The 17,280-nt window shown below is 41.1% G+C and overlaps 1 protein-coding gene across 1 annotated transcript in view; it reads left to right on the plus strand.

The window, feature by feature from the left end:
• LOC118360419 (ATP-dependent 6-phosphofructokinase, muscle type-like) overlaps positions 1-17,280 on the plus strand; it is a 32,713-nt gene that overhangs the window by 10,000 nt on the left and 5,433 nt on the right. Inside the window, exons 4-18 of the mRNA XM_052484800.1 lie at positions 1-165; positions 1,834-1,999; positions 2,097-2,250; positions 3,329-3,424; positions 3,676-3,768; positions 4,036-4,161; positions 4,259-4,323; positions 4,431-4,494; positions 4,846-4,992; positions 5,290-5,360; positions 7,070-7,157; positions 7,390-7,542; positions 11,443-11,607; positions 14,019-14,080; positions 16,853-16,964. The exon at positions 1-165 is cut by the window's left edge and continues 25 nt beyond it. Coding sequence (XP_052340760.1) covers positions 1-165; positions 1,834-1,999; positions 2,097-2,250; positions 3,329-3,424; positions 3,676-3,768; positions 4,036-4,161; positions 4,259-4,323; positions 4,431-4,494; positions 4,846-4,992; positions 5,290-5,360; positions 7,070-7,157; positions 7,390-7,542; positions 11,443-11,607; positions 14,019-14,080; positions 16,853-16,964 — 1,727 coding nt within the window. The remainder of the gene's footprint in view (positions 166-1,833; positions 2,000-2,096; positions 2,251-3,328; positions 3,425-3,675; positions 3,769-4,035; positions 4,162-4,258; positions 4,324-4,430; positions 4,495-4,845; positions 4,993-5,289; positions 5,361-7,069; positions 7,158-7,389; positions 7,543-11,442; positions 11,608-14,018; positions 14,081-16,852; positions 16,965-17,280) is intronic.

Below are 17,280 nucleotides of genomic sequence, written 5' to 3' on the forward strand. Positions count from 1 at the left end.
GCTGCATGGACTTCAGAGCCAGGGAGGGCCGCATGAAGGCTGCCCTGAACTTGGTCAAGCTAGGTATCACCAACCTGTGTGTGATCGGGGGTGACGGTAGTCTAACCGGAGCTAACCAGTTCAGGACGGAGTGGTCCACTCTGCTGGTCGACCTGGTCAAAGCCGGTAAGGCTGACAAACCCCACGGGGACTATGGGAAACCCCTAAGAACTGGGAAGGGTCCACATGGAAACACTTCATTTAAATTGGATAATTAATTTAAATTGGATAGTTCATTGAAATGGGATAGTTAATTAAAATGGGATAGTTCATTAAATTGGATAATTAATTTAAATGGGATAGTTCATTGAAATGGGATAGTTAATTAAAATGGGATAGTTCATTAAAATGGGATAGTTCATTAAAATGGGATAGTTTATTAAAATGGGATAGTTCATTGAAATGGGATAGTTCATTGAAATGGGATAGTTCATTAAAATGGGATAGTTCATTGAAATGGGATAGTTCATTGAAATGGGATAGTTCATTGAAATGGGATAGTTCATTAAAATGGGATAGTTCATTGAAATGGGAGAGTTAATTGAAATGGGATAGTTCATTGAAATGGGATAGTTCATTGAAATGGGATAGTTCATTAAAATGGGATAGTTTATTGAAATGGGATAGTTAATTGAAATGGGATAGTTCATTAAAATGGGATAGTTCATTAAAATGGGATAGTTCATTGAAATGGGATAGTTCATTAAAATGGGATAGTTCATTAAAATGGGATAGTTCATTAAAATGGGATAGTTTATTAAAATGGGATAGTTCATTGAAATGGGATAGTTCATTAAAATGGGATAGTTCATTAAAATGGGATAGTTCATTGAAATGGGATAGTTCATTGAAATGGGATAGTTCATTAAAATGGGATAGTTCATTGAAATGGGATAGTTCATTGAAATGGGATAGATCATTAAAATGGGATAGTTCATTGAAATGGGAGAGTTAATTGAAATGGGATAGTTTATTAAAATGGGATAGTTCATTGAAATGGGATAGTTCATTGAAATGGGATAGTTCATTAAAATGGGATAGTTCATTAAAATGGGATAGTTCATTGAAATGGGAGAGTTAATTGAAATGGGATAGTTCCTTAAAATGGGATAGTTCATTGAAATGGGATAGTTCATTGAAATGGGATAGTTTATTGAAATGGGATAGTTCCTTAAAATGGGATAGTTCATTGAAATGGGATAGTTTATTGAAATGGGATAGTTTATTGAAATGGGATAGTTCATTGAAATGGGATAGTTCATTAAAATTGGATAGTTTATTGAAATGGGATAGTTCATTGAAATGGGATAGTTCATTGAAATGGGATAGTTTATTGAAATGGGATAGTTCATTAAAATGGGATAGTTTATTGAAATGGGATAGTTCATTGAAATGGGATAGTTTATTGAAATGGGGATAGTTCATTGAAATGGGATAGTTCATTGAAATGGGATAGTTCATTAAAATGGGATAGTTCATTAAAATGGGATAGTTCATTGAAATGGGAGAGTTAATTGAAATGGGATAGTTCATTAAAATGGGATAGTTCATTAAAATGGGATAGTTCATTGAAATGGGATAGTTCATTGAAATGGGATAGTTTATTGAAAGTACAAAATGCTTCTTTATTATTAAGACCCAATACAGGGTTTATTGACTGAACCACTGATGCAGTTTCAGCATTCTTTGTCATTTCTTTTCACAATAAAACATTTTGAGCGATCCCAGATCCTTACATTCGTGGAATTGCTGTTGAATATAACTGACAGAAGTGTGGGACTTCTCTGTCTCCAGGTAAGATCAGTGATGACGAGGCCAAGACGTCGTCCCACCTCAACATAGTAGGCATGGTGGGTTCTATCGACAATGACTTCTGTGGCACAGACATGACCATCGGGACAGACTCCGCCCTCCACCGCATCATAGAGGTGGTGGATGCCATCACCACGACCGCACAGAGGTGAGGAGAGGAGAGGTCATCGCTGTCACACACGGTTTCTGTTGTCTCTTTGGCACCTGGTTTATAACAAAGAGGTTTCCTCTGTTGTTCTCCTCAGTCACCAGAGGACCTTCATCCTGGAGGTAATGGGTAGACACTGTGGCTACCTGGCCCTGGTGACTGCTCTGGCCTGCGGTGCTGACTGGGTGTTCATCCCAGAGATGCCCCCAGATGAGGGATGGGAGGGGCATCTGTGCAGAAGACTGGCTGATGTATGTTTACAATCACAGACAGACTGACACTAGCCTTCTGGACAGGATTATCTTCTCTTCTTCTCTTCTCCTATTCTCCTCTTCTCTACTCTTCTTCTCTTCTCCTATTCTCCTCTTCTCTGCTCTTCTTCTCTTCTCCTCTTCTCTACTCTTCTTCTCTTCTCTCCTCTTCTTCTCTACTCTTCTTCTCTTCTCCTATTCTCCTCTTCTTCGCTTCTTCTTTTCTTCTCATCCTCTTCTTCTCCTCCTCTTCTTCTTCTTTTCTTCTCATCCTCTTCTCCTCTTCTTCTTTTCCTCTTCTTCTTCTTCTCTTCTCTCCTCGTCTTCTCTACTCTTCTTCTTTTCTTCTCATCCTCTTCTTCTCCTCCTCTTCTTCTTCTCCTCTTCTCCTCTTCTTCTCTACTCTTCTTCTCTTCTTCTTTTCTTCTCATCCTCTTCTTCTCCTCCTCTTCTTCTTCTCCTCTTCTTCTCTACTCTTCTTCGCTTCTTCTTCTTCTTTTCTTCTCATCCTCTTCTCCTCTTCTTCTTCTCCTTTCTCTACTCTTCTTCTCTTCTCTACTCTTCTTCACTTCTTCTTCTCCTCCTCTTCTTCTCCTCCTCTTCCTCTTCTCCTCTTATTCTCTACTCTTCTTCGCTTCTTCTTCTTCTTTTCTTCTCCTCCTCTTCTTCTTCCTCTTCTTCTTCTCCTCTTCTCCTCTTCTTCTTCTTCCTCTTCTTCTTCTCCTCTTCTTCTCTACTCTTCTTCGCTTCTTCTTCTTCTTTTCTTCTCATCCTCTTCTCCTCTTCTTCTTCTCCTTTCTCTACTCTTCTTCTCTTCTCTACTCTTCTTCACTTCTTCTTCTCCTCCTCTTCTTCTCCTCCTCTTCCTCTTCTCCTCTTATTCTCTTTTCTTCTTCTCCTCTTATTCTATTTTCTTCTTCTCCTCTACTCTTCTCCTCTTCATCTCTTATTTTCTATTTACTTTTCCATATTGAAGTACTTTTTAAATACAACACATTACACCACAATCTTTAATTCCAGTTATCTGTTTCCACCCTTGGTACCTAATCACCAAACTGACGTATTGTGTCTCTGACAGCAAAGGGCCAGAGGATGTCGTCTGAATGTGATCATTGTGGCAGAGGGAGCTATGGGCAGAGATGGAAAACCCATTGGCTCTGAAGACATCAAGAAGGTCAGCAAGCTCTCCTTCATATTACTGTTCCTAGCAGTTCAAATGATTTTGTTTGCTTGTTTGTTAAGACCTCTTTTAGAGTAGTCTCGTCCACCAACCATTTCACTCTATGTGGACAAGGTTACTTTTAGCCCATTTCCCAAACATTACCTCAGAGTTAAAGCATTAATATTCTACTGCGTTGTCTACCGAGGGTTGAATAGGGTTAAACAGTCAGTTGCTAGCAGCTCTCTGTGTGTTTACATTTGAAGCTGGTGGAGAAGAATTTGGGCTTTGACACCCGTACCACTGTCCTGGGACATGTGCAAAGAGGCGGTACCCCCTCCGCCTTCGACAGAATCCTGGTAGGTCTCTCTCTCTCTCTTCTCTATTTCACCCTGCCTCTTTCACCCTCTCTCTCTCTCTCTCCCTCGCTCTCTCTCTCTCTCTCTCTCTCTCTCTCTTTGTGTGTGCGTGTAATGGTGTTTGTGTGTGTGTGTTCTTCCCAATCCCCATTGCAACAGGATTTGTGTGGAGGCTCTGTTGGTGTGTGTGTATGCCTCTCTAATGACGCTGTGTTGTGATTGTGTCTGACTGTGGTGTCTCTCTAATCCTGGTGTGTTCTCCCCCAGGGCAGCAGGATGGGTGTGGAGGCTGTGATGGCCCTGTTGGAGGCCACTCCAGAGACCCCGGCCTGTGTGGTCAGTCTGTCCGGTAACCAGGCTGTCAGACTGCCCCTCATGGAGTGTGTCCAAGTGGTCAGTATCAGTAACTAAGCCCCATTAAATGTTGTATGTGTGCCATTCTAATGTGTTCACCTATATCTGAGCCCCCCCCCTCTCTCTGTCTCCTCAGACTAAGGATGTGACTACTGCCATGGCTGAGAATAGATGGGAGGATGCTATCAAGCTCAGAGGAAAGTAAGAACACTAGCCTACTTTTACCAATCTAACAATGTCTTCCCTGTTACTGAAACTACTACATCCGAGTGGGATGTTACATCCCTGTTTTTATTGGCACTGTCCAGGAGCTTTGAAAACAACTGGAACACATACAAGATGCTTGCCCACATCAACCCTCCGGATACCAAGGTAAGGTAAACACCTACACAATTAACACAGGAGTTGCATTAAATTAGTTACAAAACTAGAGCACTAACAGATCTATATGTCACCATTCTCTCCTCTCCTCTCCTCTCCTCTCCTCTCCCCTCCTCTCCTCTCCACCTCAACCTCTCCTCTCACCTTCTCTCCTCTCCCATTCTCTCCACCTCTTCTCGCCTCTTGTCACCTCTCCCCCTCTCTCCACATATCCTCTCCTCTCCCCTTCTCTCCTCCTCTTATCCACAACTTCTTTCCTCTTCTCTCCACCTTTCCTCTCCTCTTCTCTCCACCTCACCTCTTCTCTCCACCTCTCCTCTTCTCTCCACCTCTCCCTTCCAGAGCAACATTAATGTGGCCATAGTTAACGTCGGTGCCCCCTGTGCTGGTATGAATGCTGCCGTGCGTTCTGCAGTGAGGATTGGAATCATTCAGGGACACAATATGCTGGCCGTTCATGACGGGTTTGAGGGTCTCGCTCACGGAAATGTACGTACACATTACTAACTATGCATTGCACTCTACGCAGAGCCCATTCGTCTCAGCCTAAACTCCTCTATTGATCAGGGCCTGTACTCATAAATCATCTCAGAGTAGGAGTGCTGATCTAGGATCAGGTCCCTTTTGTCCATTTAATCCTATACATAATGGTATATAAGGCTCGGATGCTTTGTTGTTTACAGAACCAGGTCATCTATAATCTAAAGATAGAACAAGGCCTGGTACAATAACTCTTGTCCAGTGAAGCTTGAAACCTCTGACCACTGATCTTTACCCCTTGACCAGATCGTGCCCATCACCTGGACAGGAGTGTCAGGCTGGACTGGGAAGGGAGGCTCTGAGTTGGGCACCAAGAGGTATTACATCATATCTCTTTTTCAACTCAGTTTGTATTGTCAACTGGGGTGGAACCAATGATTTATATATACACTAGATGACTGACAGGTGTCTTGTTTTGAAGCCACTGTGCCTCCATCTTGGCATTCCCTACCATAGTAAAAAATTATATCTCTACTTGTTTTTACCATGTTTATTCTATTACAGACACCTTAATGCATACTTTTAAATTATTTTATGTGAGCTAAACATAAAAATAAAAATGAAAAAATATATAAAAAATGTTTCTTTATATATAATATTTCAAAAGTACTAGTGTTACTGTCCCCACTGCAAAAAACCCAAAACATTTTATCATTGAAACATTTAATTGAAATAGAGCTAGCCAGCTTGTAGTCCTAAAACACAAATAAGTTACCTCTGTTTTGTTCAGACATCCTAATGGCAAAATTGAATGTGGAAAAAAATGGTGTTTTTGAAAATAAGGTCTGAGGTTAAAACAGGCTTAGGAGATCTTATACGTTTTGCTCTATGAGATAATAGCAGTCAGTTAACATGACCTTTATGTGATGTATGTGTTGTTCATCACTGTGTACACTACCAGTAAACAGTTTTAGAACATCTACTCAATCAAGGGGTTTCTTTATTTGTATTGTTTTCTACATTGTAGAATAATAGTGAAGACATCAAAACTATGAAATAACACATATGGAATCATGTAGTAACCAAAAAAGTGTTAAACAAATCTAAATATATTTTATATTTGAGATTCTTCAAAGTAGCCACTTTTTGCCTTGATGACAGCTTTGCACACTCTTGGCATTTTCTCAACCAGCTTCACCTGAAATGCTTTTCCAACAGTCTTGAAGGAGTTCCCACATATGCTGAGCACTTATTGGCTGCTTTTCCTTCACTCTGCTGTCCAATTAATCGCAAACCATCGTGATTTGGTTGAGGTCGGGGGATTGTGGAGGCCAGGTCATCTGATGCAGCAGTCCATCACTCTCCTTCTTGGTAAAATAGCCCTTACACAGCCTGGAGGTGTGTTGGGTCATTGTCCTGTTGAAAAACAATTGATAGTCCAACTAAGCCAAAAGCAGATGTGATGACGTTTCGCTGCAGAATGCTGTGGTAGCCATGCTGGTTAAGTGTGCCTTGAATTTTTTGGTTACTACATGATTCCATATGTGTTATTTCATAGTTTTGATGTCTTCACTATTATTCTACAATGTAGAATAAATAAAACCATTGAATGAGTAGGTGTTCTAAAACTTTTTACTGGTGGTGTAAATTCCCCAAATTTCCCCAAAAGTGACGTTAGCTGATAAAGATTATCTCATTGAACAAAATATTTGAAATCTCCTAAGCCTGTGTTTTCCACAGACCTTATTTTTCGCCGTTTATCCAAAACGGCATTACATTTTCTCATAGGCTTTGTCCAATGAACCGTGTCGGAGTTAGTGCCTACAAAAAGACGCCATTACTATTTCTCTCTATACTGTAGAATCCCATTCATTCCTATGTAGGACTGCTCCTACTGGGGAGTGTCAATATGGTCGACTGTTGGCTTCAAAGCCTCTCATTGGCCAATACATATTATCAGCAATCTAGAGTTTATGTAAAAAAAAAAAAAAAGAGAGATTAAAAATATAAACCCTTCCCCTGCTTGTGAGTACTGTATATCACTGATGTTTCACACAATAACTGTTGTCTGCTTCTTCATTTGAAGAGTCCTGCCTTCTAAGTACATTGAGGAAATCAGCTTGACTATTGCTAAGTTCAATATCCACTCTCTGGTAATAATTGGAGGGTTTGAGGTAAGAGTCCTAAGACTACCCCATCACATGCATGTCTTCTTTGATATGTGGTTGTCTGACCTACTTCAGAACATTAAATTGAATTTGATAAATGACTAAGGTAGTGTCTCCCACTGCTGCACTTCCCCTCCTTTCACCTCTCTCTCAAAATCAAATCAAATCAAATTGTATTTGTCACATGCTTCGTAAACATCAGTCTAGACTCTCCCCTCTCCTCCTGTCCCCTCCCCAGGCGTTTATGGGTGGTCTGGAGCTGGTGACAGCCAGGGAGAAGTATGAGGAGCTGTGCATTCCCATGGTGGTCATCCCCGCCACTGTCTCCAACAACGTACCCGGCTCCGACTTCAGCATCGGAGCTGACACCGCCCTCAACACCATCACCTCGGTGAGTACCGTAAAACATCAACACCATCACTTAGGTCAGTACTGTAATACACCATCACCTAGGTCAGTACTGTAATACATCAACACCAACACCTAGGTCAGTACTGTAATACACCATCACCTAGGTCAGTACTGTAATACATCAACACCAACACCTAGGTCAGTACTGTAATACACCAACACCAACACCTAGGTCAGTACTATAATACACCAACACCTAGGTCAGTACTGTAATACACCAACACCAACACCTAGGTCAGTACTGTAATACACCAACACCTAGGTCAGTACTGTAATACACCATCACCTAGGTCAGTACTGTAATACATCAACACCAACACCTAGGTCAGTACTGTAATACACCAACACCTAGGTCAGTACTGTAATACACCAACACCTAGGTCAGTACTGTAATACACCAACACCATCACCTAGGTCAGTACTGTAATACACCAACACCATCACCTAGGTCAGTACTGTAATACACCAACACCATCACCTAGGTCAGTACTGTAATACATCAACACCAACACCTAGGTCAGTACTGTAATACACCATCACCTAGGTCAGTACTGTAATACACCAACACCTAGGTCAGTACTGTAATACACCAACACCATCACCTAGGTCAGTACTGTAATACATCAACACCAACACCTAGGTCAGTACTGTAATACACCATCACCTAGGTCAGTACTGTAATACACCAACACCTAGGTCAGTACTGTAATACACCAACACCTAGGTCAGTACTGTAATACATCAACACCAACACCTAGGTCAGTACTGTAATACACCAACACCAACACCTTGGTCAGTACTATAATACACCAACACCAACACCTAGGTCAGTACTGTAATACACCAACACCAACACCTAGGTCAGTACTATAATACACCAACACCAACACCTAGGTCAGTACTGTAATACACCAACACCAACACCTAGGTCAGTACTATAATACACCAACACCTAGGTCAGTACTGTAATACACCAACACCTAGGTCAGTACTGTAATACACCAACACCAACACCTAGGTCAGTACTATAATACACCAACACCAACACCTAGGTCAGTACTGTAATACATCAACACCAACACCTAGGTCAGTACTATAATACACCAACACCTAGGTCAGTACTGTAATACACCAACACCTAGGTCAGTACTATAATACACCAACACCATCACCTAGGTCAGTACTGTAATACACCAACACCATCACCTAGGTCAGTACTGTAATACACCAACACCAACACCTAGGTCAGTACTGTAATACACCAACACCTAGGTCAGTACTGTAATACATCAACACCAACACCTAGGTCAGTACTGTAATACACCAACACCTAGGTCAGTACTGTAATACACCAACACCTAGGTCAGTACTGTAATACACCAACACCTAGGTCAGTACTGTAATACACCAACACCAACACCTAGGTCAGTACTGTAATACACCAACACCAACACCTTGGTCAGTACTATAATACACCAACACCAACACCTAGGTCAGTACTGTAATACACCAACACCAACACCTAGGTCAGTACTATAATACACCAACACCAACACCTAGGTCAGTACTGTAATACACCAACACCAACACCTAGGTCAGTACTATAATACACCAACACCTAGGTCAGTACTGTAATACACCAACACCTAGGTCAGTACTGTAATACACCATCACCTAGGTCAGTACTGTAATACACCATCACCTAGGTCAGTACTGTAATACACCATCACCTTGGTCAGTACTATAATACACCATCACCTAGGTCAGTACTGTAATACACCAACACTATCACCTAGGTCAGTACTGTAATACACCAACACCTTGGTCAGTACTATAATACATCAACACCAACACCTAGGTCAGTACTGTAATACACCAACACCTAGGTCAGTACTGTAATACACCATCACCTAGGTCAGTACTGTAATACATCAACACCAACACCTAGGTCAGTACTGTAATACACCAACACCATCACCTAGGTCAGTACTGTAATACACCAACACCTAGGTCAGTACTGTAATACACCAACACCATCACCTAGGTCAGTACTGTAATACACCAACACCTTGGTCAGTACTATAATACACCAACACCTAGGTCAGTACTGTAATACACCATCACCTAGGTCAGTACTGTAATACATCAACACCAACACCTAGGTCAGTACTGTAATACACCAACACCATCACCTAGGTCAGTACTGTAATACACCAACACCTTGGTCAGTACTATAATACACCAACACCTAGGTCAGTACTGTAATACACCATCACCTAGGTCAGTACTGTAATACATCAACACCATCACCTCGGTGAGTACCGTAAAACATCAACACCATCACCTAGGTCAGTACTGTAATACACCATCACCTAGGTCAGTACTGTAATACATCAACACCAACACCTAGGTCAGTACTGTAATACACCAACACCTAGGTCAGTACTGTAATACACCAACACCTAGGTCAGTACTGTAATACACCAACACCTAGGTCAGTACTGTAATACACCAACACCATCACCTAGGTCAGTACTGTAATACACCAACACCTAGGTCAGTACTATAATACACCAACACCTAGGTCAGTACTGTAATACACCAACACCTAGGTCAGTACTGTAATACACCAACACCTAGGTCAGTACTGTAATACACCACCATCACCTAGGTCAGTACTGTAATACACCAACACCTAGGTCAGTACTGTAATACACCATCACCTAGGTCAGTACTGTAATACATCAACACCAACACCTAGGTCAGTACTGTAATACACCAACACCATCACCTAGGTCAGTACTGTAATACACCAACACCTAGGTCAGTACTGTAATACACCATCACCTAGGTCAGTACTGTAATACACCATCACCTAGGTCAGTACTGTAATACACCATCACCTTGGTCAGTACTATAATACACCATCACCTAGGTCAGTACTGTAATACACCAACACCATCACCTAGGTCAGTACTGTAATACACCAACACCTTGGTCAGTACTATAATACACCAACACCTAGGTCAGTACTGTAATACACCAACACCTAGGTCAGTACTGTAATACACCAACACCTAGGTCAGTACTGTAATACACCAACACCTAGGTCAGTACTGTAATACACCATCACCTAGGTCAGTACTGTAATACACCAACACCTAGGTCAGTACTGTAATACACCAACACCTAGGTCAGTACTGTAATACACCAACACCTAGGTCAGTACTGTAATACACCATCACCTAGGTCAGTACTGTAATACACCAACACCTAGGTCAGTACTATAATACACCAACACCTAGGTCAGTACTGTAATACACCATCACCTAGGTCAGTACTGTAATACACCATCACCTAGGTCAGTACTGTAATACACCAACACCTAGGTCAGTACTGTAATACACCAACACCTAGGTCAGTACTGTAATACACCATCACCTAGGTCAGTACTGTAATACACCAACACCAACACCTAGGTCAGTACTGTAATACACCAACACCATCCCCATTACATCACCAACATCTGGTTTGTGTTCAGTAGGGAGAAAATGTTTTGAAACTGTGAGGTGCTGCTGTACCTGAGCTTGTCCCGTAAGAAAACAAATGTTCAATTCTCCATTGCAAAACATTTTCCTATGATGTGAGTCACACATCACATCAACCAACTCAAATCCACAGTCCAAACCATAACTACCACATTCTGTAACACCTGTGAGACCTGCTTAAAATGTATGTAATGTCTGTCTTCAACTGAAGCAGTTTAATATGTGCTTTAACTGTCATCAAATGAATCATCACCATGCCCCTATCTTCGCTACGCTCACTTTTGCTTCTTCCCTCTCTCCCCCTCTCTTGATTCCTGATTCCCCTATAACAGACCTGTGACAGGATCAAGCAGTCAGCAGCAGGCACCAAGCGTCGTGTGTTCATCATTGAGACCATGGGAGGGTACTGTGGTTACCTGGCGACCATGGCAGGTCTGGCTGCAGGGGCGGATGCTGCTTACATCTATGAGGACAAGTTTGGAATCAGGGACCTCGAGGTGAGATGATGGATACACTCTCTCTCTCTCTCTCTCTCTCTCTCTCTCGCTCTCTCTCTCTCTCTCTCTCTCTCTCTCTCTCTCTCTCTCTCTCTCTCTCTCTCTCTCTCTCTCTCTCTCGCTCTCTCTCTCTCGCTCTCTCGCTCTCCCTCTCCGATGACATTGAGAGCTTTAGACACCGTGTACATAAAGAACACTACAGTATGCTAGCTTGTGAAAATCTTTGGGCCAGTTTCCCAGACACAGATTATGTTTACTCCTGGACTATCCCATATATATATTTTAAAAAACGACTATAGTGTACTATTCACTGTAGTGTTTCTGTAGACTTGACTGTAGTATTCAGTGCAGTATACTGTAGTATACTGTAGTATGTACAGTTAAATATCAAATCAAATCAAATCAAATTTATTTATATAGCCCTTAGTACATCAGCTGATATCTCAAAGTGCTGTACAGAAACCCAGCCTAAAACCCCAAACAGCAAACAATGCAGGTGTAAAAAGCACGGTGGCTAGGAAAAACTCCCTAGAAAGGCCAAAACCTAGGAAGAAACCTAGAGAGGAACCGGGCTATGTGGGGTGGCCAGTCCTCTTCTGGCTGTGCCGGGTAGAGATTATAACAGAACATGACCAAGATGTTCAAATGTTCATAAATGACCAGAATGGTCAAATAATATAAGGCAGAACAGTTGAAACTGGAGCAGCAGCACAGTCAGGTGGACTGGGGACAGCAAGGAGCCATCATGTCAGGTAGTCCTGGGGCACGGTCCTAGGGCTCAGGTCCTCCGAGAGAGAAAGAAAGAGAGAATTAAGTATAATTACTGTAGTAAAATAAAACGGTAGTATTTTTGCAGACTATACTAGTAGTTACTGTAGTGTTTTTGTTTTATTATCTTTGACATAGAAGTGGAGGCTTTCTCCTTCAGGAAACCTACTGGAAGAGCATCTTTCCATTACCTGTTGGTAGTTAGGACTGGGGTCTGAACAGAGAGTTCAGAGATTCAGCTCTTTTCTATAACCGTTAAGAACACAATATATGGTCTATACTTGCATGTAGGTTTCTCACACAGATTGCTATATGGGGAGGGGGATTTGCAGGGTATATACAAATTAAATACTGTAGTATTTACTATAGTTTAAAAAAGTGTTGTGTTTTTGCGGACGTTACTGTAGTATTTACTACATTTTTTTTGCATATAATACTTTCATATTTACTATAATATTCTACAGTATAATACCACATTTTATAGTAAGTACTACAAATGATCGAGGGATACTACAGTGTGTACACTACAGTGTGTACACCTTAAAAAATATATATAAATATTTTTTTGAATATTGGTTTCCATGTGTTTGATGTCATTCCATTTGTGCCGTTCCTGACATTATTATGAACTGTCCTCCCCTCAGCAGCCTCCACTGGTGTGTAGTATAGTACTCTGCAGTATACTACAGTTTACTATATAATTCTATAGTAAGTACTATAGTATACAATAGTATACTTTTACTATAGTAAAATATAGTATTTTTTGGGGCGTCAGGTAGCCTAGTGGTTAGATTGTTAGACTAGTAACTGAAAGGTTGCAAGATCGAATTCCTGAGCTGACAAGGTAAAAATCTGTCGTTCTGCACCTGAACAAGGCAGTTACCCCACTGTTCCTAGGCTGTCATTGAAAATAAGAATTTGTTCTTAACTGACTTGCCAAGTTAAATAAAGGTTATAAAAAATGTGAGCACTGTAAATCTTTATTGAACATGATTTCTAGTCCAGGACAAGGCTTAATCTGTGTCTGTTAAACCAACACTTTTCCTATATATGATATATAATTATTGACGATACATCTATATAAAATCAATCAAAATAAAATGAAATAATATTTGTGACATGCGCCGAATACAACAGGTGTAGTAGACCTTACCGTGAAATGCTTACTTACAAGCCCTTAACCAACAATGCAGTTTTAAGAAAATAGAGTTAAGAAAATATTTACTAAATAAACTAAAGTAATTTTTTTACATTAAATGAAAAGTAACACAATAAAATAACTATAATGAGGCTATATATAAGGGGTACCGGCACTGAGTCAATGTGTGGGGGTACGTTCGACCCTCCTTTTCCTGTTGTCCACGATCATCTCCTTAGTCTTGCTCACGTTGAGGGAGAGGTTGTTGTCCTCCCACCACACTGCCAGGTCCTGACCTCCTCCCAATAGGCTGTCTTATCGTTGTCAGTAATCAGGCCTACAGTACCACCGTAGTGTTGTCAGCAAACTTAATGATGGTGTTGGAGTCCTTCTTGGCCACACAGTCGTGGGCGAGCAGGGAGTACAGGAGGGGACTAAGTATACATTATATAAATATTTATAGGATTCCTCTATATAAATGTGACTGACTGGCTCCGGTTTACAGATGAACGTAGAGCATCTCGTGCAGAAGATGAAGACAGACGTGAAGAGAGGTTTGATTCTCAGGTGGGTTTCATTCAAGCATTCATTAATTTATTTATTCAGTAATTTATTCATTCATTCATTCATCTAGATCTCAATCTGCCATACTTGTTATTTTCCAAAACTCTCTCCCTCCCACCCTCATGTTACATTTTTGGCATTTAACAGATGCTCTTATCCAGAGTGATTTCCTTAGTAGGGCCCATAAAAAGTTAAATGGGATTCCATTGCATTTTCAACTCTACAAATTGCTGTCACAAAAACGGTTGTGTTATATAGCAAATGTGCCCACTCTGGTTGCAAATGCGCTCCAGCCAACAGCCTGCAAATACAGGCTAGCCTACTGTACATGATGAGATTATTAGGGATAAGAGCAAGATTCATTTTGTTTGTCAAACGGCAGCCAAGCATCGATTATCATGTCACCAGAATATGATGTATTTATTGGAAAGGACCATCAAGCTCATCATGGGGACTTTCACCACCCTGTGAAGTTCATCATGGGGACTTTCACCACCCTGTGAAGTTCATCACGTGCACTTTCCCCACTGTGTGAAGTTCATCACGTGCACTTTCACCACCCTGTGAACTTCATCACGTGCACTTTCACCACCCTGTGAAGTTTATCACGTGCACTTTCACCACCCTGTGAAGTTCACCACAATTTATTTAATCTGTAGCCTAATAAACTGTATGCATTCCCCAATCATAGTGGGAGGACCACACAATACAGTTGAAGTCAGAGGTTTACATACACCTTAGCCAAATACATTTAAACTCAGTTTTTCACAATTCCTGACATTTAATCCTAATAAAAATTCCCTGTCTTAGGTCAGTTAGGATCACCACTTTTTTATGTGAAATGTCAGAATAATAGTAGAGAGAATGATTTATTTCAGCTTTTATTTCTTCTATCACATTCCCAGTGGGTCAGAAGTTTACATACACTAATTTAGCATTTGGTAGTGTTGCCTTTAAATTGTTTAACTTGGGTCAAACGTTTCGGGTAGCTTTCCACAAGCTTCCCACAATACGTTGGGTGAATTTTGGCCCATTCCTCCTGACAGAGATGGTGTAACTGAGTCAGGTTTGTAGGCCTCCTTGCTCGCACACACTTTTTCAGTTCTGCCCACACATTTTCCATGGGAATGAGGTCAGGGCTTTGTGATGGCCACTCCAATACCTTGACTTTGTTGTCCTTAAGCCATTTTGCCACAACTTTGGAAGTATGCTTGGGGTCATTGTCCATTTGGAAGACCCATTTGCGACCAAGCTTTAAGTTCCTGACTGATGTCATGAGATGTTGCTTCAATATATCCACATAATTGTCCTCCCTCACGATGCCATCTATCTTGTGAAGTGCACCAGTCCCTCCTGCACTAAAGCACCCCCACAACATGATGCTGCCACGCCCGTGCTTCACGGTTGGGATTGTGTTCTTCGGCTTGCAAGCCTCCCCCTTTTTCTTCCAAACATAACGATAGTCATTATTGGTAAACAGTTATATTTTTGTTTCATCAGACCAGAGGACATTTCTCCAAAAAGTACGAACTTTGTCCCCATGTGCAGATGCAAACTGTAGTCCGGCTTTTTTATGGCAGTTTTGGAGCAGTGGCTTCTTCCTTGCTAGGCAGCATTTCAGGTTATGTCAATATAGGACTTGTTTTACTGTGGATATAGATACGTTTGTATCTGTTTCCTCCAGCATCTTCCCAAGGTCCTTTGCTGTTGTTCTGGGATTGATTTACACTTGTCGCACCAAAGTACGTTCATCTCTAGGAGACAGAACGCATCTCTTTCTGAGCGGTATGACGGCTGCGTGGTCCCATGGTGTTTATACTTGGGTGCTATTGTTTGTACAGATGAATGTGGTACCTTCAGGCGTTTGGAAATTGCTCCAAAGGATGAACCAGACTTGGCTGATTTCTTTTGATTTTCCATGATGTCAAGCAGAGGTACTGTGTTTGAAGGTAGACCTTGAAATACATTCAGAATTACACCTCCAATTAACTCAAATTATGTCATTTAGCCTATCAGAAGCTTCTAAAGCCATGACATAATTTTCTGGAATTTTCCAAGCTGTTCCAAGCTGTTCTGACCCAATGGAATTGTGATACAGTGAATTATAAGTGAATTGCTCTTTCTGTAAACAATTGTTGGAAAAATTCCTTTTGTCATGCACAAAGTAGATGTCCTATCTGACTTGCCAAAACTATAGTTTGTTAACAAGAAATTTGTGGAGTGGTTAAAAAAATAGTTTTAATGACTCCAACCTAAGTGTATGTAAACATACGACTTTAACTGTATATCAGTGACCCCAAGTTTACATCAGTATCATGGTTATTATATGAATATTTGCTCATAAAGGCGTTTCCACCCCTATTTCACACATAATACATTTGACCTACTCAAAACAATCCCACCATCTCTTTGCTCAACCGAGAAAACCCTTGAGCGTCAGCCCCGCCTCCATAGCCATCTTTCATCGAGGATTGTCGTGTGTATCCTTAGCAGGATAGTTTTAAACCCCTTTAATGCGTAGATGGAAACCCGGTTATAGTAAGCAAACAATTCCTCCATAAAGCAATTATCAGCAAAGTCGGTGCTCGTGCTCTGTATCCTGTTTGTGGTCAGGAATGAGAACTGCAATGCCATGCCAATTCAACTGTAAATATACAAAATATTCATGTTTTGATCTCATCTGTACTCCTTTCGACTGTCTCAGCGATGAGAACTGCAATGCCATGCCAATTCAACTGTAAATATACTGTACATTCATGTTTTCCTCTGTCTCAGGAATGAGAAATGCAATGCCAACTACACTACAGACTTCATCTTCGCCCTCTATTCTGAGGAGGGCAAAGGTGTCTTCGACTGCCGCAAGAACATCCTGGGACACATGCAACAGGTCAGTTAACAGTCTGCTCACAAATGGCACCCTATTCCCTTTATAGTGCACTACCTTTGACCAGGGCTGTGTTCAAAGAAGTGCTCTATGTAGGGAGTAAGTGCCATTTAGGATGTAACCACAGTTTCAATGAATTACAAGAGTGCTCCTAATTGGGGTTCATTCCATTTCAAGTAATTCAATTGAGAAAGTAATCTGAAATTCCAATTTTCCCTTATTACTTATAAAACTGAACCAGAACATGAAGTACATAAACTTTAGTTGAGTAATCCAACTTCATCTCTCCCCTCCCCTGTCCTCTACTCTCCCCTCTCCC

The sequence above is a fragment of the Oncorhynchus keta genome, chromosome 28 (genome assembly GCF_023373465.1).
Source record: "Oncorhynchus keta strain PuntledgeMale-10-30-2019 chromosome 28, Oket_V2, whole genome shotgun sequence".
NCBI lineage: Eukaryota > Metazoa > Chordata > Actinopteri > Salmoniformes > Salmonidae > Oncorhynchus > Oncorhynchus keta.